General features: G+C 40.5%; 1 protein-coding gene across 1 annotated transcript in view; it reads right to left on the bottom strand.

The window, feature by feature from the left end:
* Positions 1–6,868: 6,868 nt before the first annotated feature.
* The window catches only part of LOC102787110 (leucine-rich repeat-containing G protein-coupled receptor 5-like), a 49,241-nt gene continuing 32,984 nt past the window's right edge, over positions 6,869–23,125 (bottom strand). The window contains exons 10-20 of the mRNA XM_006781002.3: positions 22,079–22,147; positions 19,379–19,450; positions 19,061–19,126; positions 18,070–18,141; positions 17,107–17,178; positions 16,565–16,690; positions 16,029–16,171; positions 13,496–13,579; positions 12,787–13,030; positions 12,046–12,200; positions 6,869–10,926 (exon numbers count right to left, since the gene is read on the bottom strand). Of these exons, the coding sequence (XP_006781065.1) occupies positions 10,205–10,926; positions 12,046–12,200; positions 12,787–13,030; positions 13,496–13,579; positions 16,029–16,171; positions 16,565–16,690; positions 17,107–17,178; positions 18,070–18,141; positions 19,061–19,126; positions 19,379–19,450; positions 22,079–22,147 (1,825 nt within the window). The 3' untranslated portion in view covers positions 6,869–10,204. The remainder of the gene's footprint in view (positions 10,927–12,045; positions 12,201–12,786; positions 13,031–13,495; positions 13,580–16,028; positions 16,172–16,564; positions 16,691–17,106; positions 17,179–18,069; positions 18,142–19,060; positions 19,127–19,378; positions 19,451–22,078; positions 22,148–23,125) is intronic.

Raw genomic sequence — 23,125 nt, forward strand, 5'->3', positions numbered from 1 at the left:
GTAAGTCCAGCAGAGCTCTTCACACTGAGAATAAACAAAAAGGTACATTTTTATTGAATTATTATTATTTTTTACCAGCACACACAACAACAGGGCGATGATGAAAATGAAAAGATGTTAATAACCGCTGCATGTTGACGATGTTTGTGCAAAGCTTTTTTGGCCCACCGTCCAAGAAGGAGGAAGGGTACATACAGACTTACATACATGCATGCATCATTATAGTGAGATTAAAAAGACAAAATATGATCACAACATAAAATACTTGAGGCTGAGCTCAAACTGAAAAGCAGCAAAACCTGAAACACAGACTGTAAATAACCTGCTTTTTGGAGCGTTTTGGTTGTCGCCATGTTGGTGTTTGGAGCTAGAAATGACTTGACTTGGAAGAGAGGATGCAATGCCACACACCAGCTACTGGTGGACTGCTTGGTTAGTGATCTGCATACATGAATGTTATGATTGCCATCAAAGACAGAAGAAAAGGCAGATTGTTTACTTGTTTACCACACACATAGATCCTGCCGCACAGATTAACCACACAGCAAGGGAGTTTAGTTAACTGCACCATTCAGTGTGAAAAGGCAGCTGTGGCTCAGGAGGTAAAGCAAATGACCTGCCAGCAGAAGGTCAGATCCTGAACACCAAATTGCTCTTGATGCTTGTCTGCGTGTGTTTGAGAGCCCATTAAGTATAACTGTGTGTCAGTGGGTGAATGTAGTTAAACGTGCTTTAACTGCTCAGGGTAGAAACTTTCTTTACATTTAACAAAACACACCATCGTTCCCAACTTTAACCTTTATCTGTATTTGTTGTCTGAATCACAGAAGCCTGGTTCTGCTTGATGTTATTTCCTGTAAAAAGGGAGTTTTTCCTTCCCACTGTTGCCAAGTGCTCATAGTTTTCTCTGCATTATTGTATAGTCTTTTATAAAAAGCACGGTGAGGTGACTGTTGCTGTGATTAAGTGCTGTATAACTGAAACTGAATTGAATTCAAGCTGTCTGCTTTAACCTGTTTTTTGTTTTGAAGATGGACAGCTGCTCCGTCTAATCACCTGCAGGGAAAAGGCCTTCTTAGAGAAAGCCTATACACAAATACAGCATACATCCATTTATGATTGCTGTAATTATGTATTTATAATTTCAGTTCATTCATCAACTTACTCTGAAAATGGTTAAAAGCAGAAAACTGAGAACACACTTGATTTGTTTTTATTGGTAATGTGTGTCTGACGACACCTGCAGTCAATAAATCACCTGAAATGTCCTGTTTAAACAGCTCAGATCTGCTGGGACATGTTTGTTCAAACACACCTGTCTGCAAGATGGCCGCCAGTCAGCGGTGATTTCAGACTTTATCCAAGCTGCTGTCGTCAGGTACAATCCATGTGTAAGGACGGATTCAGTTTTCCATGTTTCAGATCCTCAAAGACTCCCCAAAGTGTCCACTGTTCCTCGTCTTTCTCTGTGTGTGCAGCCGAGGGAAATCCCTCCTTTAAAGAATAAAAATGTTTTCTTGTGGTTGTATGCGGTGCTGTGTGGATTGTCTCTGTCTGTCAGCTGGACTTTGAGCTTTGAACAGGAAGAGGCAAGAGGCATTCGCACACCTGACAGAGGCGGACATCCATAAACCAGCCAGTCATATTCTGGAAGCACACGCATGCCGAGCCTCTCTGTAAATGTTGCTGTATTCTTTCTCCTCATCACCTCGTGATGTTTCACAGGAGGAATAAAAAAAGTGTTAACAAGCTGAATGAAAGCATCCACACACCAGAGGCTGCTGTTTCTGTCTTTGCTGTGCAGAAATTCGAGTTCGCATTTATACATCTGTGAAGCTGAGGGTGTAATGTGTGATTAAGTGGTTCGTGTGAGTTTCAAACAATTACATTTCTGTACTCTGATAAATATTCCCTCCGACACATCACACGTGATCTGTTTATTGGCTGTTTGGCTTCAAACGTCAGATTCAGACCGCAAAGAGTCGATAATTCAGGGGTTTGTGGGGCGTGGTGGTGGTGTGACTGTACCTGCAGGCAGAAATGTGTCACATATGTAGTTCAGACAAATTTGTCTGAGTTACATAATCTGTAACCTATAGCCTATAGCAAAAAGGGTATTTTACATGCTTCTCTTTTAAATTTATCCTGAATAGCCCATTATCTATTTCCTCATGACACTTTCTCTACTGTCAGTCTGCCAAGTTAACTACAGCCCTCTGACTCCAGCCACACTTCAGTTGATGACTCTTAAACACTGTTTACATGTTGTACACATAATGTCAAAGCTGTGATTTCTTCTCATTTTGCTGATAGATTTAGTTCATTTTAGGAATTTTAAAACTATTTAAAAACACAGAGATTTGCAGTAAATTCCCTAAAGAAAGCTGGTTTAAAACATCAAGATCACCATTCAGATTAAATTTCTTTCAGGGAAGATCCAAAACCTCTTTGGTGGTCACCAGCAGGATTTATTTAAAGAAAAACAAAACCGTAAATCTCTGAAATATCATCCTGCTTCTTTTTGTGTAAATAACCTCAAATTTGCAGGAAAATCCTGCAGCTGTGGCTTGGGCTGCCTGCTGATGCTAATACTTAAGCAGTGAGTCCTTGGTCCAGTGCCTGGCTGACCCTCCTTTACTGAATGTTAAAGAATTGAATGTTAAAGAACAGGGAAACCTTCAACCACACAGTACTTTTGAGCTCATGTTGTGTCATTGTTTGACCAGCAGGTGGCAGTAGAGACTGAACTGTCATCAGTCTGATAATGATAAAATGGAGTAATGACGTTTTTAACCTAATAAATAATTACATATATAGCAAATGCTTCACATCAGTTGATCAGTGCCTCTCCATCTGGCCAGCAGGTGGTGCTGCAGGACTGCAAATTGCTCAGTCAAACTGTGGCTTCACAGGCTGACAAGTCAACCATAAGGGGTCCCAAACACAAAAAAAGTGAACACATGAAGACAATAAAAGAGCAGTTTTGATGCTGCCCTGTAACTGGAAAAGTTTTTCCAAAAGAATTATGATAAATGTCACACACAGGCACAACAAAAATATGGTCACAGTAGGAAACTGCTTCACAATCTAAAGGAAAGTGACACATTAAAGATATTAAAGACGTGTACACACATACGAGTTGTGAAGCAGCCAGTAGTAAAAGACACATTCCCAGAATAAACTAAAATGAGTACGGTGTTTAAGAACAGGCAGGCCTATGAAAACGAGCTTTCACATGATTAAAGCAAACCACAGATTAAACTGAACTGACGTGCTGAGGAATTTAAAACTGCATTATTTCCAATGACCAGTGGAGGGCAACTGCTCTGAGTGCAAAGAGAAAATGGCCGTCGGCTCTTTGGATTTCTGACCTCAGCATTCAGTTTCCTCTTGAGCGCATTAGCTCACTTGCTCGTGTATGCAACATGATTTTTGTTTAGTAAAATACAAAAATATCAAAGTGTTAGTCAATCAGTGTGAAGTATGAGATTCATGCCATCAAGTCCAGTTTTAAAATGTTAAAATACTAAAAAGGTGATGCCATCTTTTATATACAGTCTGTCCTCTACTTTAAACTTTGGAGCTGTGGAGGTCTCAGTAACAAAAAAGAAGTATTAGTGTTATTATGTCAATTACTTCTACTTAATTATGTGACCTTTAAGCCTTAAATGTGGAGATTGAAATGTAATCAGTAGAAATCCATCAGAGAAGCAGCAGACACACCTATTTTTGCTAGAGGCGAAAGATCTACTCGGGTTTGTTTGTAAGCCATCGACTGGGATCGTTAAACAAATTCACCTCAGCCACAGTTCACGATGAGTCAGTGCTCCGGTACTTTGTGGTTTGTTCTGGGTAATTGTGCGATTGTTTTAAGAAATAATCAGTGTGACTCACGTCACTCTGGTTTTCTTCACCCGATGGGTTTGAGTTCCAAAGCAGATAGGAAAAAAAGAAAGTTTCTAACAGCTGACTCACACAGAAAACTTTAATGAAACACAAAATGCTCTCATTGGTGAGCTTGTAGGAACACAAAGTGCGTCACCAGCACAGATTCAGAACTTCTGCATCAAAAGACTTAATGTCAATAAATCAGATCACCATGAAAACTGACAACATTCTGACACATTTTTAGTTTTTTTGAAATTTTGACTTTAAATCTGCAAATGAGGCTTCGTTTATTTAAATGTCCACACATCTGCAGAGTTTTCCAGAGCAGAAATCCCAACACTGGACGAATGCAGTCTTAAAATTATTGATCTCTTTTCATAATCTGGTGGACCCAAAAATACATACATACACACAGTTTAGTATCTATCTTATGACAAACCCATAGGGCCAACTCCATCTCCACCCTACCCAGCTGAGTCACAATTAAGACTGTTAAAGTGTGTGTTAATTAAGAGGTAGTCTTGTTTTTGCAACCAAAGCAGGAACTTCCAATCAGAATCTCTATGTAGCTGATCCATCATCCTGTTCTGCACCAGTGCAGAAAGCAAGGTCCATAAAGACATGGATGAGCAACTTTGGTGTGAGGCCTGAGTCCTGACCTCTGTGAGTACTGCAGGTGATTTGTATCAAGTAGCAGGTGTGGGAGCTATTGGGGATCCAACAGGAATCAGTGAGTAGACAAACCTCTGAGAAAACTGTACACGTGGTAATGACTAGAAGAAAGAGAGAATCCAGAGACGAGATGTATGTATGTATATATATATATATATGTATATATGTATTGTAGGGCAAATGTGATTGTGCTCAAATTTACAACATCCCATAATCACTGTCCATTAGATCAGAAGCAAAATAGACTAGCTACAACCACCAAACAATGAAAAATTATGAACAAATGATACAAAACAATACAAAATGACCAAAACATGATAAAATTATCTCAAATGAAATAAAAACAATCACCAAGAAAAGTGTGGAGGTTTACTTGTCCACATGTAGCTATCAGTCAGTTTTTGGGCCTCTGGTATGATTAAAAGAAACCCAACAGTGAGCAGAGAAGGGGATGTTTGGGTTACCTGAGTCTGTTTGAGGCACAGCTTTAGTGTGGTGGCTAACAAACTGCTCACTGATGAACGTATGGTGCAGCTCTGGATTATTTGTAAGGTCAGTGAAGAAGTTACAGAGGCTAAAAGGTGACCCGTGAGCATTTTTATCAATGCCGATCCCCCAAGAGAAACTTCAGAAGTGCACAATCTGTGTGTTATGATTTATCCTCCTCATCATCGTCATCGTCATAATCCTCCATCAGTCAGTGATCTGAACGTCAAACAGGCTGCAGTGACTCATTCTCGCAAAAATAGGGTTTACGTTTAGACAATTACACAGAGGTTCGCGGCGGAGCACAGCGTGCTCTGTGTTTGTCGGCAGACTCGTAGAGTCATCGTTCCACATCGGTGGAGAAGATTTAAAAACGAGCGAGGGAATCCTGACCTTTTCACGCCTCAGCAGCTTCTGCTCCAATGCCTTCAGTCAGCTGTGAAGGTTCGTCATCAGTCTCTCTGAAAGCGACAGCGGTGGAGTCATTCATTAAACATCAAGAATGTCACCAAGTGCTCAAGTGTGACACACATCACTCCAGCTATCCTGTAAAGTGCTGATTTATTCTTGACTCCAGAGAGAATGTTTTGCTTTTTACTCCAAATTTCAGTTTTCTGCTTTGTCTTACAGACGTCAGTAAATAAACTAAACAACTGGATTTAGTATCTGTCAGCACAAGATGATACTGATGTGAGACGTGCTTGGTGCGTGTAATTTGATGACACAAGTATTATTAACGGAAGCACAAATAAGTCTTCATAACAGCTTAGTTTGCTAGTCTTAAAAAAACATTCTGATTGGGTTTCTCACGCTGAGTTGGTTCAACACATTGTCCCTTGATTGAGTAAATCTGAGAAGATTTATTATCTATTTATCTAGGATTGTGTGGAATTTTGTGTCTTAACATCATTTTCCATAGCTGAATGCCAAAAACTGTTTTTCCTGTATTGACCACTGGAGGCTCCAGCAGTGAGTCAGCCCCTATAGACTGCAATGTAAAATATTCTACTTTAGATCCTGATACAAACACCGTTTTGGTCTCTGTATTTAAGGTAATGTAACAGCTGTGCACAGGTCATCTTTTTCAATTTAGGAGCGTGGCCTCTTCGACAGAAAGCTAAGTGGTGACAGCTGTAGCTGCTAGCTGTATGCTATGCTACACCTAAGCTAATTGGAGTTCCTGAACTTGACCTCTGGACTGTGTTTGTGCTGTTAGAGCCTTTTGGAACATTTTTAATTACATAATTTGACCAATATAATGGCTGCTGTGAAATTATTGTACTAACAGACTGTTCAAGAAGTCCGTGTTCTGGTTCTCTGGTGAGTGAAACTGGGATTTTATTCTGATGTTAATGATTACCATTTGGCAGGTATCTTTGTCTGTGCGATATAATCACTTCTGGTTCTAAAGAATCTCACTTGGCAGTGGCCAAAACACTAAAGCTTCACTGAAGCTTCAACAAGCCATCTCATGGGTGACACAGTGGCTTCTGTCTTTTATATACAGTTTGTGGCACCTTTACTCGCAGGCTCTTACTCCACCACTGGGTCTGCATCTGACTGCTCTGGCTCCCATGAGGTTCTGACTGAGTGGCTGTAGGTGAGACTCAGAGGATAAGTTCCCATAGGTTTCTATCTTGGTTATGTTTCAAAATAATGCACATATATTCAAGACAGTTTGACTGTCATTTTTTTTTGTTCTGTTCTTTCTGGAAAAAAATAGAGAGACAGCTCAGTGCAGTTTCAGCCACACACTTTTATTCATGTCACAAAACTAAAACTTCATTCTCAGTTTTACAAATTAAAACAAAAGACACTCAAATATTTTACAGTTGTTTACAAGATAACCAGAAATCAAGTGAAAGGATGAAGTTTGAACCATTCAGGTTTTAACAAAGCTTATGAACTTCTTTATTTTTATTTATTTTAAGTGCTGGTCATGGAAAAGTGCAGCAGTCAAACTGCCACAGAGCACACATTCAAACAGTCATGCTTTTCTTTGTTTCTTTTTTTTTTTGTTAAATTTGCTCTGGTGCTATATCTGAACAAAATGGGCGGAGCCAGAGACACCACCCATATATTTTCTTTCTTTTTTTTTTACACAAACAGCACATTGATTGTTTTTTTTTTTCTTGTTTTTCACCCTCAAGCTCACATTAAATTTGGGTAGAAGCTCATGCAGATCATGCAGGATGTGGACAATAACCATGCAGCACACTTACTTTAAATGTTTAGATGCATGCGAATCAAAACAACCAAAATTTCCAGCTGTATCATTATCTGAAACCCAGTTTACACACAGTCATTTCATTTGTTTGAACGTTTAAACCAAGTAGCAGCTTCTTAAGCTCAAAGATGAAGCCAAAAACTGCAGTTCCTCTAATGTCCACTAGAGGCTCTAGCAGTGAGTAAACCCCCTAAGCTCCCACATTAACACGTCCAGCTTTACAGCAGAAACAAACATGTTTGTGTTGGTCTCTATAGATAATTTCCCCCTTCATAATAACTAAGTGGGGAGAATGTTTTTGTAACTCACCTGTTTAAATTTTATTAAGGCTTACTAAGTTTTGGCTGCTATGGGTGTGGCCTCTTTGGCAGGTGGATACAGATATAAATGGTTGTAGCTTCTAGGCTTCACCTCAGCTAACTGGGGTCGGTGAGGAGCATTTTTAAAGGCTTGCTTAGAAACATGAGATGAAAAAAATAAATTACAAAAATTGTAAGGCCAAAATGTTACAGACTTTACTTGAAATGGGAACACCTTTAAAAAAAATCCCAAACACGGAAAATGAACCAAATAAACTGCTCAGTGGATAATGGTGTAAATGTTAAAGTACAAATGAGATCTTTTTGATTGATTCAGTTGATTTGGGACAGCTAGCAGTGGACAGTTGTTGCCTCAGTGGAAGTAGTTTCCCTGGATCTTCACAATGAGGGTAGAATGAAGTGTGAGGTTGACAGGAGGCAGAGTACAGAGGACTAATGCAGAGGACTGTTGTGGTTCAGAGGAATCTGAGCCTAAAGGCAACACTTCTGATTTACCAGACCACTTTCTAGACCTGGGAATGACCATCTGGACCGTAGTGCTTAACTTCTTGTGAACAGTCTACTATTTAGGGTTAAGTTCAGATTCACATCGACACTTTTATTTGGAATTGTCACCTCTGCAGAAGTCGTAGAAACAGAAGTGAACGAATGTAAAACATTTAATTTGAAAGGCAGCATCTTGTTTCTTTAAGTGAGTTTGTTTAGCATTCGGCTAAACTACAACCGAACCCTAACACCAGCAGTAAGCGTTTCATCAGTGACCTGGTGGATGTTTAGAGGTCAATCTGTCGCCACCGCAAACCTGACTTTAAATTACTTACAAGGAAAGAAAAAAAGAATGGACGAATTCATGGATTGAAATCTATGACAGCTTAATGCTCATTGAGGTGCACATGTATGACAGTATAAATTAAACTAAAGAGAAAATCAAATGTTGACATTGGGCCAAAATAAACAAACATTAAAAAATGAAAGATTTCTCACAGTCTACACAGAAAGAAAAACAGATTGTCACAGTAGCTTGTATTTACAACAATATGTACACACATTTACTGTACATCCCCCCCCACACACACACACACACACATGCAGCATCCTTTTGCTCAAGTAAATTACTTTTGTACATCTGGGTAAAATTATGCTTCCTTAGTCCAAAACAAGAAGTGTAAATGCTCCTGATTACTGAAGGTACATGAGATCGGATCTTTTTAATGTAAACCCATTTGGAGAGTTAAAAGTGTCAAATGGAGACAGTAGACAAGGCTTAAATCAAGAAAGAAAGCATGCTTTACAGATTAAGCCTGTTTAAGGTGGATTAAGGGCTTAAAGGTACATTCCTCCATCCTGAATCATTTGCCACAGGACACTTGGTTCAATATGAACCTTCTGTTTCTTATTCCTATGATCCCAAATCTTTTCATCTTTAAGTACTTACCACCTGGAACACAATCTAGAGCGAGTTGCATCTGAAACACAGGTGTCCCCCTTTCATTTACTAGCATCATTAACCTTTAAAGCTGCAGTGACTGTGCGAATATTATGAATCATGCATGGGCTGTTAACTCACACTAGATGTTTTGATGACCCTTACTGCAGCCCGAAGATCATCTTGTGTCCTGCTCGCACTCTTACATTCAGTATTCTGACATCATAATGTGACCATGTTAAATTTGAACACTCATGATTGGGAGAGGAGATGGTTTACTCCGTTTGGAGGACCAGTTGTGATGTTTTTTCATCGACGCCTGTTTTCAGGATGGACTGTGACGACACTCACAAGGACGCTGCACTTTTCACACACACCCGCGAAAACACGAGCTGTTACCAGAAGCATGCGGGGCAACATTTGGTAACACTGCGCTGTAAATTGTGTCATATTTCAAAATAAAAGCTGCTGAATTTATACCCTTGATAATGCGTGTGTGTCTGTGTGTGGGTGTCTGTCCTGGTCAATAAGATTAACGGACCAAACATAGGTCCCATCTTCTCCTGCTTTTCCTAATTCGTACTTCTTCAGAGTTTTGCCTTTGCCTTGGACAGTTTGCTGCAGGAGAAAAAAAAAATGGTGGAGAAGGTAGACAACAACAGAAACTGGTGGTGAGTTCATGGTGAGCACCCTTCATTTCCTTTCACCATCCTTTGCTACATTTGCTGCCTCACAGTCCTGTCAGTCAGTCTGCTGTGGATTATACATACGGTATATGTTTGTGTTGGCTTTGTCTCACTTGACAATGCCTTGATGTGCCCTCTGCAGCCATCAGTTTTCATTATTCTCATGGTTGTGTGTCTGAAAATAATTTGTGACTGTATTTAAATGTTGGTCACTGCTTTAAACCCATTAGGACAGGACAGATAAAGTAAAACAGGACCTGGGACACACATTTTTTCTCAGAAATTGCTCAGACCGAGTTACACTAAATCAGCTGATTTCCCTACAAGTAGAAATCCCATCCAAACAGGGCTTGGTCATCTGTTACACTTAATAATACTTTACTTTATAGTTAGTTACAGCTAATCGGGGGCTCTTTGATTGCAATGACCAGTTGGCACAATGTTTACTTATTTAACTTTTGTCAAGTGAGACTTGAAACCTTTTGTGTTTGTGTTCAGTTTATTGAAGTGTCGCTAAATGTTGTGCGCCACTCTTTGCTTTTCCTTGTCCCACTTCCTCGTCTTCTTCTTTGACACCTCCGACAAGTACCAGCACCTGCGTCGAGTCACATGACTGTTTCTCTGCATCCTCGTCGTACGCTAAATCCAGTGTGCATGGCCTCAGACCTCCAGCTCCGCCTCCTCCTCTTCTCGGCCTGCGGAGCTTCAGTAGTGCCACGCCCTTGCAGGTGCGTTTGGCAAGTGCGGCCAGTTCCTCCCTGGCGAGCGGGTTGAAGAGGAGGTAGAGCAGAGGGTTGACACAGGCTGGCAGTGGGGCAACAAGCAGCAGAACCCCCTTCGCTGCCTCTGGTCCAGCGGCTGGTAGGCGCAGGAGGGAGGAGAACGTAAGGAAGGCAACAGGGAGGTAGAGGAGGCAGTCAGAGAAGAGCAGCCAAGCCACATGTCGTGTCAATGCTGCTTCCTCCTCTGAGCTGGGTGGAGCCTTGTGGGCGCGACAGTAGAGATGAGTGTAGAAGAACGTCATGAGAAGGAAGCAGAGGGAGTCGAAGAGCACCAGAGACACGGAGAAGGCTAAGGACGACGATGATGATGAGGAAGGTAGCGGTAAACAGAGAGAGGTGCTGCTGTGTCCGGCCACCAGGGAGGGCATTGTGACAGTGAAGCCCAACAGGAAACACAGACAGATGGAAACACGGAAGGATAACGGCGATGAAGAGTGACCTGGATTTTTTTTTAAAAAGAAAAAAAAGAAAGAGTGAAATCAGAAATCAACTTTTAAGAGTGTCTGAATGTTGGCAGATGAAAATAATAATAATATGTGCTAGATATCAATGACAAAAAAAATTTTGCTTTAAAAACTGTATGTAGACAGTAAACATGTAGACATATTAAAGTCAATATCCAAATTAAAGTACTGATGAGCTGTTAAAGATGAGTTTTAGCAAAGAATGTCTTTTAGGCTATTTTTATTAATCATGAAGCCAAAAGTCATCTGGACAGAAAAGTTGATTCTGTTTATCTGGACGTAGCGTTTTCAGTGGGAGAAGCGTTTCATCACACATTCAAGTGACTTCTTCAGTCTCAGCTGACTTCAGGTTTCCCCAACCTTATAAACAGTACCTTTGCATAATGATGGAAACTAACCCACAGAATGAACAATGATGAGGATGTACACATCCTGGACAGGGAAGAATGCTGGTGTGAGCGGGGAGTCAAGGAGGCAATTTATATAAAAAGGGAAAGACCTAAGTCGAGGAGGGCGCCTAAGGGCACCTCTTTCACCATCTTACAATGCTGTGATTGCAGCCAACTCTCTCTGAGGTACTCATGGCCACTGATCAATGGTCACTAGTCTCCATCTGAAAGCGCTACATCCAGATGAACAGAATCAGCTTTTTGGGATTTACTTACCTGGAGCATGCATCAAAACACAAAATGTCATCATTTTGGTGAAATTAGTTCCCCAAAATCATAAAAGTTCACTTTCTTTAAAATTCAATTAGGGTTTGGTGGCTTTAATTTTTATCTCTGAGTTTGGTAATGCCTGATGTTTTTGGATATAAGAACGGTGTCATATGCATAAAAATAAACTTTGCAGATTTTGAATATATAACATGATGAAATGTACAGTTTTGGCATATAGAACTGTGTCATCAATGTAAAAAATTACATAATTTTTTCACATGAAATTATGTAACGTGCATAAAAAATATGTTATATCTGTGGCATATAAAATAGTGTTGTTTTGTAAAAATCGACTTGGACACATTTGGGTGGTAGAGACAATGTTGGTGTAGAGGGTAAATAAAAGCTGCTGGATCTACATATGTGTTTCCTCACCACTGTTGCTAGCAGTTTTGCTGTGTCCTACAGTGGTGGCCACGCATCGCTCTAGAGCTGCAACGGTAAGGAGGAAGAGGCTGGTCTGTGACGCAAACACACAAAGGAACCCACTGAGTCGACACAGGAAGCTGCTCTCCCACTTTGCCCCGTACCTGGAACATACAATGTCAAAACACATCTGTCTCCACTCATAAAATCTTCGATTGTTTTGTTTTTGTTCACCACTATACACTCAGGTTTAGTACTCATCACTACATCTTATATACAACAGATGGGTAGTCTCTCTGACAGATGTGATAGATGTATTTTATTGTTTATCTATAAGGTTCCTATTGGCAAGCTTCTCATGCCAATAGAAATGAGAAGCTTGTCCTAAGACTCCAGAGTGCTCTCACTGTATCTATCACTACCCTGCCTGTTTTTGAGAATCTCAGAAATCAACTGTTCCCTGGTTCCAGAATAAATCCACAATGTCTCATGAGTCCCCAAAAATTACGTCATTGTCTGGATTCCAGTGTGCCCAAGGTCCCTGTAATCCACAGTGCTTTCAAAGCATTCTAATCCAACTGATTTTAAGGTAATTAAAAACACTCTTTGGAAAAGTAGTCCCAAATTCCCCAAATAATCAATCCCTAATTTCCTTAATATATACAGTATATCCCCCCTTCTCCTTGATCTCCTCCTAAATCCTTCGAGTGATACCCAGAGTCCCCAGTCTGTTCTGGTTTGGTGTCCTACCTCCAGAAGCTCCCGAATGTCCAAGCGTCCACTGCCGCCAACCAGCCGCTCCACACTCCCGTCAGGCCATTCACTAGGGCAAGTAAGCCAATCAGTAGTTTGGGGGGAGTGAGAGAAGTGGCTGGAGAAAAGAAGACTGAAAGGACGACAAGACTGTTGCTGACCAATGAGATTGCTGCGATAAGCCAAACCCCACCACGGATCATCCAGCTGCCGAGCAGGTGGAGGCAGGGACGGAAAGGTCCTGCAGGAAACATAAACCATTAACACGATCTTTTAAATGTTTTTGTACACACAACTAGTATTTATGCTTCTTTAATGATAAAAGTCCCTTCCTGCAGCGCCCTCTGGTGTTTTACATCTAAAACAAGTATTTTTTTGAATTAAAACAAAGATATAAGATATAAGATATGGATATACAGAAATGATTGTAAGCCAAAGAATTGTGCCTCTAAGCTCTTATGTGCAACTGAGGTGTTTTTAAAATGTAGAAATGTAGAGCTGAGATTTTTCTCACAGATAAAGATTTAAGTAATTAATCCTCATAGGTAAAGTAGCACTGATGATAAAGACTCGGCTATCATAGAGTTGCTGTTGATTTAATTCTCTAAAACTAATAAAATCTGTTTCAGAGTTGTGTTTCCTTAATTTTTATATAACAGATGTGTGTTTATTGTGTTTTAATTTGACAGACAGGGGTTTTTGGTACCTGGTGCTGGGCTGCAGTGGACTGAGTGTTGGGGTTTGGGCTCATCTTCCAACTCCATCAGGAAATCTTCCCAATCTTGATCTACTGCAGAGACACAGTGAGGACAGCAGTACGTTGGTTTTATTTCTACTTTTAGTGGAAAAACAAGCATCCCTAAGTCAAAGCTGGATGAAAAAACAACTTTGAACTGGTGATCAGCCAAATTTGAAACTGGAAACTTAATTTTTTTTATTTTTATGGGACATTTTGATTACACCTCATTAGGGATGGGTATCGAAAACCGGTTCTTGTTGAGAACCGGTTCCCACTGTTTCAATTCCTTGGAATCGTTTGCCATTTTTGCAAACGATTCCCTTATCGATTCCAGTCGCCCCGAATGACGTCACCACGTTGCGGAGCGTCATTTACCTGGCAGGAAACATGGCGGCTCAAACGCTAAAAAGTTTGGTTATACTTTACGGGAACGGATGACAACAGGGCAACTTGCAATACTTGCAAAGTAGATATTTCATTTAAGGGAGGAAACACTACGAATATGCAAAAGCATTTGCTCACAAAACACACGATAACCTTAAATAAATGTCGTGTTTTTAATTCCGCTCCGGACCCGTGAATCTCAACCCAGCAGCAGCGGTAACGTTTGCACGTCCTCTCCCGTTAATGCTGCAGGTAAATAATCAACTAACAGTGCATATTATGTTAGCGCGATCTGCCTTATTACAAAACCTGCCATTACTGTGCATTTAGGTGATGAGAGAGACAGACAGAGTCTGGCTCAGATGCTGGCAGTTCTCGCTGCAGTCTACCGGTAGCGTCTCCTTTCAGGCCAGGATGGACGAACGTCACCGAGCAGTGACTAAGTTTGTGGTAAAAGGCTTGCACCCATTTGCCACAGCAGATGCCCCCGATTTTCGGTAAGTGAATGTGTTTAATTGTAGGCAGGGACATTATTGGATATTCTTGTGTAATTTCTACAGAATAATTTATGTTATACTTTGTTATTGCTACAGAAGAATATTTATTTTATTATTTTACATTCACAATTTTTTTTCCTGGGGACCCTGTGACACCCCATTGAAGAGCCGTAGGTTGGATCTGTTAAGATCTCACTGTTGGGTTTGTAAGGCCATGTTACTCCTAAATTTCTATCTTGTTCAAAGAGAAGATATAAAACAAAGATCTAAGCTAATTGACCTTAGTGTTCTCCTTTTTTTAAAAAAAAAAAAAATCGATAAGAGAATCGATAAAGAATCGAATCGTTAAACAGAATCGAAAATGGAATCGGAATCGTGAAAATCTTATCAATACCCATCCCTACACCTCATATCAAATCTTACATAAAGCTGTGGAACCTTCCACTTTCCACCCATCCATTACCTGCTTTCCACTCTGACCTAGCTTCTTTTTTTTTTTAAACAGTTTTGTATCTAATGAAGATATATGATGACCTGAATAAAATTTTAGGGCTGACCTTCTGTGTAGAGGAGTGCCTCAAATCTCTGCTGGATTCTTCCTCTTTTTTTCTATAAATGCTTAACAAGCTCCATGTTGTAGTTTTGAATGACAAAAAAATAGAAACAAACTAACACTGTCCAGTGTTCTAAGTCCCATCTTAAAGGGGGTACCCTGAGGAAGGGTTTTCTGAGGAGTTAAATAAGGTGCAACCTCTGTCACTGAAACATGAAGCGGAAAACTGCAGTTCCTCTAGTGGCCACTTGAGGCTGTTCCAAAAGTGTGTCAGTTCCCATAGTCTCCCATGCTAAAAACCTTTACATCAGTAATAAACACATTTACAGCGTGCTACTAAACAGTTGTGGCATCTATAGAAAAATTTCCAGTCCGGGGGAAATTGAGACTTAAAACTTAGAGACATGCTAGCTCTCTGCTAGGTCCATTAACTGGATTCCATGAACTGGCAGTCTGGACTGTATTTGTGCTCATGGAGCCTTTTGGAGAATTTCTAATAAAATTAACCAACAAATAACATGTTTGCTGTACAGTTAATTGTGCAAATAGACTATCCAAAAACAGTGTGCTCTGGTTTTGGTCTTTTACTTGAAATGAATGCAGCTTCCTAAGCAAACCAGTTAGTGTTGTCTGAATTCACCCTCTTGCTCACCTCTTGATCACCTCTGGCTCAAGATAAAGAGGCAGACAGCCGTCTCCATGAAGTTAATGCTAAAGCAGAGGCTTAAAATGTGGAGCCCACAAACCAGCGAGTAGTTATGTCTACCTCTTATTAATACACTGATCAGGCATAACATAACATCTGTCCCCCTATTGCTGTCAAAACCACCCTGACCCAACCTGGAAGATGTGCTGAGGTATCTGACACCAAGATTTTAGCAGCATCCTTTAACACCTGTAAGTTGTGAGGTCACATAAAATTTGAAGACGGCATGTTCACTTGCCATGATTAAGCGATGTCAGTATAATTCATGTCACCTGTCAGTGGTTATGATGTTATGCCTGGTGGGTGTATGTAATCATTTGGTTCCTCAGGTGAAAACTTCCATTGTGTGTTGGGGTTCACCTTGGCTGGAAAGGATAGCTGCATCTCTTCCAGCTGAGTCTCTTGCTTCCTCTCTCTCCCAGGACAAACCTCCTGCACCTCCACTTCTCCGCTCACAGGAGATGAAGGCACAGCACTGGAAGGCGTAGGGAAGCTCCATCACCCTGAGCACACACAGACGCACACAGTGATAAACACCTCTATCTGTCCAAACATGGCTCAAATAAATTCATTTTATTGCACCTGCTGTTCAGTGGAATGTCCCTTTAGATGCTTTCCATCAGAGATGGAGGAGACAGATTACACTGTGTGTGAGAGTGAGTGTGTGAATCTGCGTGTGTGTGACATCTAAACACTACAGGAGTTAATCAGCAGCAAAGTGGCTGTTAATTCAAACCTTTTCCTAAATCACATCAACAGTGTTTGCATTGCAGGACAGATTTGTGGATAAGTCTGCTTCCTGATAACCATGTTGGAGGTCCTGCATCACAGTCTGGTGGTACGTGGACGTCTCTTAATACAAATATGTCTTCCTTTGTTTATGAGTGAATGCCCACCTGACTCGAGGCAGATCCTCTTGGGCTATTAGTTCCATCAGCTGCTCGTTTCCAGCCAGACGCAGGTGAGTCAAACTCTGCAGGCCACTCAGAGGCAGAGAAGAAAGCTGATTGGATGACAAGTCACTGCAAGAACAGAGGAAAGCAGTGTGGAAACCAGTTAATTATATTCTATAACTAATTCAGATAAATTTAAGGTAAATAGGCCATTTTCTCGTCTCCTGGACATCTATAGGTTAAAATCTCACACAAACCACAAATCTTCAACTTAAAATGACATATTTAAGGGCAGTTGAACATATTTGCTGAAAATTTAGCAGCTGTTTTAACGTGCTTCCTCAACTTTTCAATCAAAAATGGTTTTCCAGGCACACGTTCAGCTCACTGGTTTGCGTCCGACCTGTGCTGCGCTTCTTTGTCTACTTCCTCTCCCTGTTTTCCTGTCCACTCTCCACTACTACGCTATCTATTTTTTAAAAAAGGAATTTTTAAAAAATGGTTTCAAAACTACTAACTAATGTTCAGACAGATAAAGAACTCACAGTTTGGTGAGAGCAGGGAGAGCAGAGAACGAGTTTGGCTTCACTGATGACAGTCGATTCCAGGACAAATCGCTGCAGGATAGAAAAACATGAAGTCAGAAAACAAACCAGCATTCATGTGATCAGAAATAGTGATTTATGATAATAAAAAAATATGTCAGTTAAATCTACAAGAAGTTAGTTCTGCTAAATACCAGCCGTGGTGCCTGAGATTTAGTTGCTTTTTCCTTAACAGAAAGAACTCACCAACATTTTTATTGAACATGATTGAAAAAGTTCTTTTTTACTGTGATGTTCTTCTGGTTGTCAACCCAGTCTGCAGGGTTTGTGTAAACATGCAAAAAATCAGTGCGTTTCATCTTCTTTTTAATTTTTCATGATTGTATTTTAGCCTGTGAATACCTTGTGTGCAGACACATAACCTTCTCTGTATTTTTTGTCCAGTTTTGTTTATTCCACTTTAATCTGTTGGTAAACTTTGTACGCTGACCTGATCTCTGCTGTTGCGTAGGCTGTTAGTTCGGATTAAAGCGAAAGCACCACAGGCCTACGAAACAGCAGGTCTTTGTTTCTAATCCCAGAATAAAAGAAACTGTGCACATAATACTCTTACGTCTGTAATACCATAATAAAATTAGCAGTAATGTTAAGAGAGGCATGTCTCGTTTCTCAGTTTGAGATGCTGTAATACTGGAGGCTGCAAATATTCAAAACTACAATAGTCCTAAGTGTAGTGTTAGTATGAGCTGTAGTATCAGGTGTAGAGCTGTGCAGATTCTTGTCTTTGTTCCAAACCATAGCATCAAACCTGTCCCATCCACAAGCGGACCACCTGGATGACTAAGTGAGTTTCCATTTGGAAATACTTACAGAGGGATCTCTGCTCAGGATCTGCTGGCCAATTAAATTGGCGATGTGTCTGTGTGTGTGTGTGTGTGTGCGCGTGTGTGTTTGCATGCTTACAGTGAGCGTAGTGATAGCAGACCAGCGAATGTGTTTTCCTCCAGTTTTTCTACCACATTGTGATGCAGATCACTGAAAAACACACACATGTTTGTATTTCTATCTTTGAGAGGACCATCGCTCATATGATGCATTCACATGCCGCTCCATCAACCTGAGTTCTCGGACTGTAAATGAAACATGGTTTATGGAGAAGGTTTGGATGAAAGGCTGGAGTGTGTGGAGAAATGCCAGCTAGTCTGGTTGATTAGTTGTATCCATAAGCTGTATGGGTGCTTCACACGGGCACACATACCTGCTAATTAATAGATAAAATAAATTCCTTCAATGTGATTCACCAAAACTGAAGTACAGACTTCATGAATGGTCTGCCAGTACAATTAACCACAAGGTAATCTGTTGGTCAGTTAAATACAGTTGTTCTCCAAGGTGAAATTAGCTATACAGACTAAATAATAGCAGGTTATAAATGTGTTTATTCCTGCCGCAAAGTTGGATAGTTTTTGCAGTTTTTGCAGTTTTGTTTTTTTGGGGGGTGGTGGGGGGGGGGGGGGGGGGGGTGCCACTTGATCTAACTCATATTCCCCCAAAACTGAATCTGAAGCCTCGAACTGTACAAACTCTCAACTCTCACTGTGCAAAATGTCCTCACAAGGCCCAGAACTCACTGCGGTCCTCACAAAAACAGACATACATGCACACACACATATTAGCCATCGTTGTTTCCATTACATCACTAAAGAATCTGTTTTACAGCAAGTGTTTCCTGAATGACCTGATTGGTCAGAAATAGACTATGAGGGTGATAATTATTCCCATAATGCACAGCTGTCTGTACTTTATTGATTGTTATGGTAACTTCAGATTTAATAACTGTGTCTTAAAGGCTTCACAGGCAAAAAATAAGCTATATCCGACCCTCCCAAAAAAAAAGGCAATAAAACATTAAGAAGAACAGTTTAATTAAATGTAAAATGAACATTAAACTCACATTTTTCGAATGCTCTCACAGCCGGAGAAGCTGGGAAGAGTCTGGATTTGATTATAGGAGAGATCGCTGCAGAGGGAGAGAGTGAGTTGAAGCTGTCAGCACCGTAATTTCCTATACACACTGAACACATCACAGCAGCTCCCAGCATACAAGCCAAGACTTAAAAAAATATCTGAAATAAATGAAGCAACAGCAGATATGATTTGATGGACAGACATGAATAGTCCCTGATGATATACAGGGCCTTCAGGGACCTGCCTGAGTTCAGTGTTCAGAGACATGCAGAGATGTGGATGTAATTGTTGTGTTTGGACTCACAGCAGCTGCAGCTTTGGAAGCTGCTCACAAACCGAACTGGGCAATGAGGTGATTTGAGCTCCGGTGATAGTCCTACACACAGAGAGATAAAACAGAACTAGTTTTCCACGGGAGCAATTTAGAAGTACATTAAAAATGTGTTATGTATTCACAGCCCTGTTTCTAATAAGCGGAAATCTTATGAAAATGAAACAACCTAAAAGATAAAATGCTAAAAAAGTTTTTTTCCCCCACAGATATTACATTCATATTACAAATTTATCATCAGCAACATGTTTAAAAAGAATGTGCCAGGGAATATTTCACAGTGTGATGCCTTCGACCTTCTTTAAAAAGAGTTATTGCTTGTTGCAAGTTAGCTAGCTGCTCCATAGATCTTGACTGCCTTTGTCATATATTTAGTTTCATATTGTTCCAGATGTTTTTAAAGGGCTGGGATACATGCAGAATGGGGTTTGGCATTGCTATCCTGAAATATGCACGTCTTTCTCATAAAGAGACGCTGGGAATCTGGGTGGTGACATATGTTTCTTCAAAGTCTGTAGAAACCGTTCAACATCAATGCTGCTGTCACGGATGAACAAGATACTCCCCCCACAGGCACTAATGCCTCTGCAATACCATCATGGAGGATGGCATGGTCTTGCGTAAATAAGCACGGTCTTCATCTGGATGCATGCAGCGTCCATGATTTCCCAAAAAGAACCTGATTGGTCAGTGCAGAGGACAGTTTTCCACATCACCTCAGTCCATCCTAAAGGAGTCTGGACAAAATGGTGGTGTTTCTGTTCTCCCATTTGTTTTTTAAGTAGGATTATACAACTTTCTCAGCCTTTTCATGCACTGATCGTGACATTTAAAAAAAAATAAATAGCAAAACTGTTAGATTTTTCAATTTTTAACATTAAATAAGGTACATGAAGTAAGGAAATTTGTGTTTGGTTGATTATTTCTTTATTGTGACAGTGCTTCTTGGCAGTAAATGTTATACTGTTGAAAAACCTGTTTATTTCCCCTTAAATGGTGCCACACTTGTAAGGAAAATGAATTTGTTGGTTGAGCAGCAGAGTTGAGTATGTGGTTTGCACCCATGAAAAAATTGACAAATCTTCTCTGCCAATTACAAACAGCTTATTCTGCTTTTGGCTTTTGTTTTGAGTTTATTGTACTCCAGGTGTTTGCATCACTGGAGGCAATCTTAAAGCAGAAAGACATTAAGATGAGGTTCTGCAACTTGTAGCAATCCCATATCTCCACAGTCTGGGACCAAACTCTATACTCCAAGATGACAGTATTTGCCCCCACAGAGCGGGGTTTATCAGAGACCACATCCAGAATTTGGGAGTGGAGAGGACGGAACGACCTGCCTGCAGTCTTGACATCAACCCGACTGAACTCTTGTGAGATCAGCTTGGCTGTGCTGCTCCTGTCAGAGTGACAAACACACCCACACTGACCGACTTGCGGCAAATGCTGGTTGAAGAATGGGATGTCATCTCTCAGCAGTGCGTGTCCAAGCTTGTGACAAGCATGACGAGGAGGTGCCAGGCTGTCGTAGCTGCACATGATTCTTCCACATGCTACCTGTTTGTTTAATGAACAAATTGTTTCTTCAGACTTCACTCATCCAATCCAGTAAACGACACCAGACAAGAGTCGGTAGCAGAATAAGCTGTTTGGCATTGGCAAAGAAGATCTGAGTTTTTCATGGGGCAACCCACAGATGCATTTTCCTTGAAAATGTGGCTCCACATCAGAGGAAAAGGGGAAATAAACAGGCTTCCTAGTGCTATAAGATTTATTGCTAGAAAGTTTGTTACAACAAAAAAAAAACAATCTGCCAAACACAGATTCTTTTGGCCTGTAAAGCCTTTAAGAAAGTGATTAAATCTGAAATTAAGTTATTGTTGTCTTTGAACCATTTTCCATTTATTGTAGTCTTGTTTTTTTTGGAAACAGGTTAGTACACAACATGTTTGCGTATATTGTATTGTAAATTGTGTAAAATAAACTGTATATGCTTGTTAAATAGCATGTAGAAACATTGTGATGTGTCCAGGGGCATCCACAGTGCATTACACTTTACAGCCATGTGTTGAGGTGCTTTGAAGTTGCATTAAGGTGGAATGACTCCCTCATCCACATGGCTGAAATGAAGCCAGTACAGTGATGAGTAATACGGTGAGCGGTCCAAGCTCATTATATGAAAAAATAAATCATCAATATGGAAAAGTCTGATTAAAGAAAAGCAGCTACGTGCAGAATTTGGATTCACAGGATGAAACAGGATGTTGGAGAGGGGGGTTAACACTGGAGAGGGTCAAATGGAAGAATGTGGGACGGTTTGTTTGGTTGGACTTTTTATTTCCACCTACTGGTTCAGCGTGAGGTTACTGTTAAATACACACTGCTTTCAGAAATGAGCTTAAATGGAAAAAGACAAGAAAATAAACACAGCCAAGGTGTTTATTGTGACACGGAAAAGTGGGTCACAACAAGGAGAAAGAAGGGTTTTAATTTCACGCTGAGCTGCAGAAAAATAAAGTTACAGTCTGTCAGATAAAATAATAATTGCTGCGTATTAATAACAGCAGTGTGATTTGGGGTGTTCAGCTCTCAGAAACACACTCGGATATGAAACATTCCTCTGTGTGTGTGTGTGTGTGTGTGTGTGTGTGCGTGTGTGCATGTGTCACTTACAGGCTCTCCAGGCTTTTGGTTCCTGTCAGATCTGGAAACTCAGTGAGATCTGCAGCTCCATTCAGAGATCTGAGAGTTGGACACGGAAAGAGCGTTTAAGCTAAGAGAAGCAGAAAATGATTTACTGCATTTCATTATTTGCGTAATTAACATCTGCACTGAACAAAAGGGAGGGTTGAGTCTGCATGTCATATATGCTCAGCGATTACTTGATATTTCTCATCTAAAGCTGTCAACACTTGGATCTGTCATGGGGCGGATCTGTGAGGTTCAAAGACAGAAGCTTCGACTTCAGTTTATCAGTGCTGCTTCTTCTTCTTTCAGCTGCTCCCTTCAGGGGTCACCACAGGGAATCACTTAACCCACTCTCACCCAAACCCCCTATCCTCCTCAGCATGTCCTCCTTCACTTCAATAGTTCTGTCACCACCAGCTTGGCCTCCTGTCTTTTTTTCAGTGCCACCGTCTCCAAACCAAACATCACAGCAGGTCTCACTACCATCTTGTAAACCTTGCCTTTCAGTCTTGGTGCTCTCCTTCTGCGACAGTCGGTCATTGCTTTGGATGGTATTTATACTCAGTTTATGGATATGTTCATTGGAAACCACTGAACCTGTCTTTAGTGGCTGAAGGAAAGGACAGATGGACATCTCTTTAACTCCACAGCTACTGCTTTATGCCATCCATACATCCAGATGTAAGCCATTTTGGTCCAGCATCTTATGTTGTCATGCCATTTTGCTTTGATGCAGAGTTGAAACTTCTGAGGTTTTGAAAGATTTTACTAATGATATATTCCTAAAACAAAATCAGAAAAATGTAATTTGTTTTCCTGAAATAAAGATAACTTAAGGACTTGTGATGCTACATGAAGGGTCCAGCAAAATGTCTTCAGGTGCCGTGTTGAAAGAAATAAAAAAGAAACAACTATCTCACATGCTTAACGTGTTGACTGGAAATCCAGAGCAGAAATTATGTAATACTGATAATATAGATATCTGTGACAAGATTGTTAGACAGAAATTTGGGTCATGGGCATTATTGCACA

The sequence above is a fragment of the Neolamprologus brichardi genome, chromosome 17 (assembly GCF_056152115.1).
Source record: "Neolamprologus brichardi isolate AB-2024 chromosome 17, ASM5615211v1, whole genome shotgun sequence".
Taxonomy (NCBI): Eukaryota; Metazoa; Chordata; class Actinopteri; order Cichliformes; family Cichlidae; genus Neolamprologus; species Neolamprologus brichardi.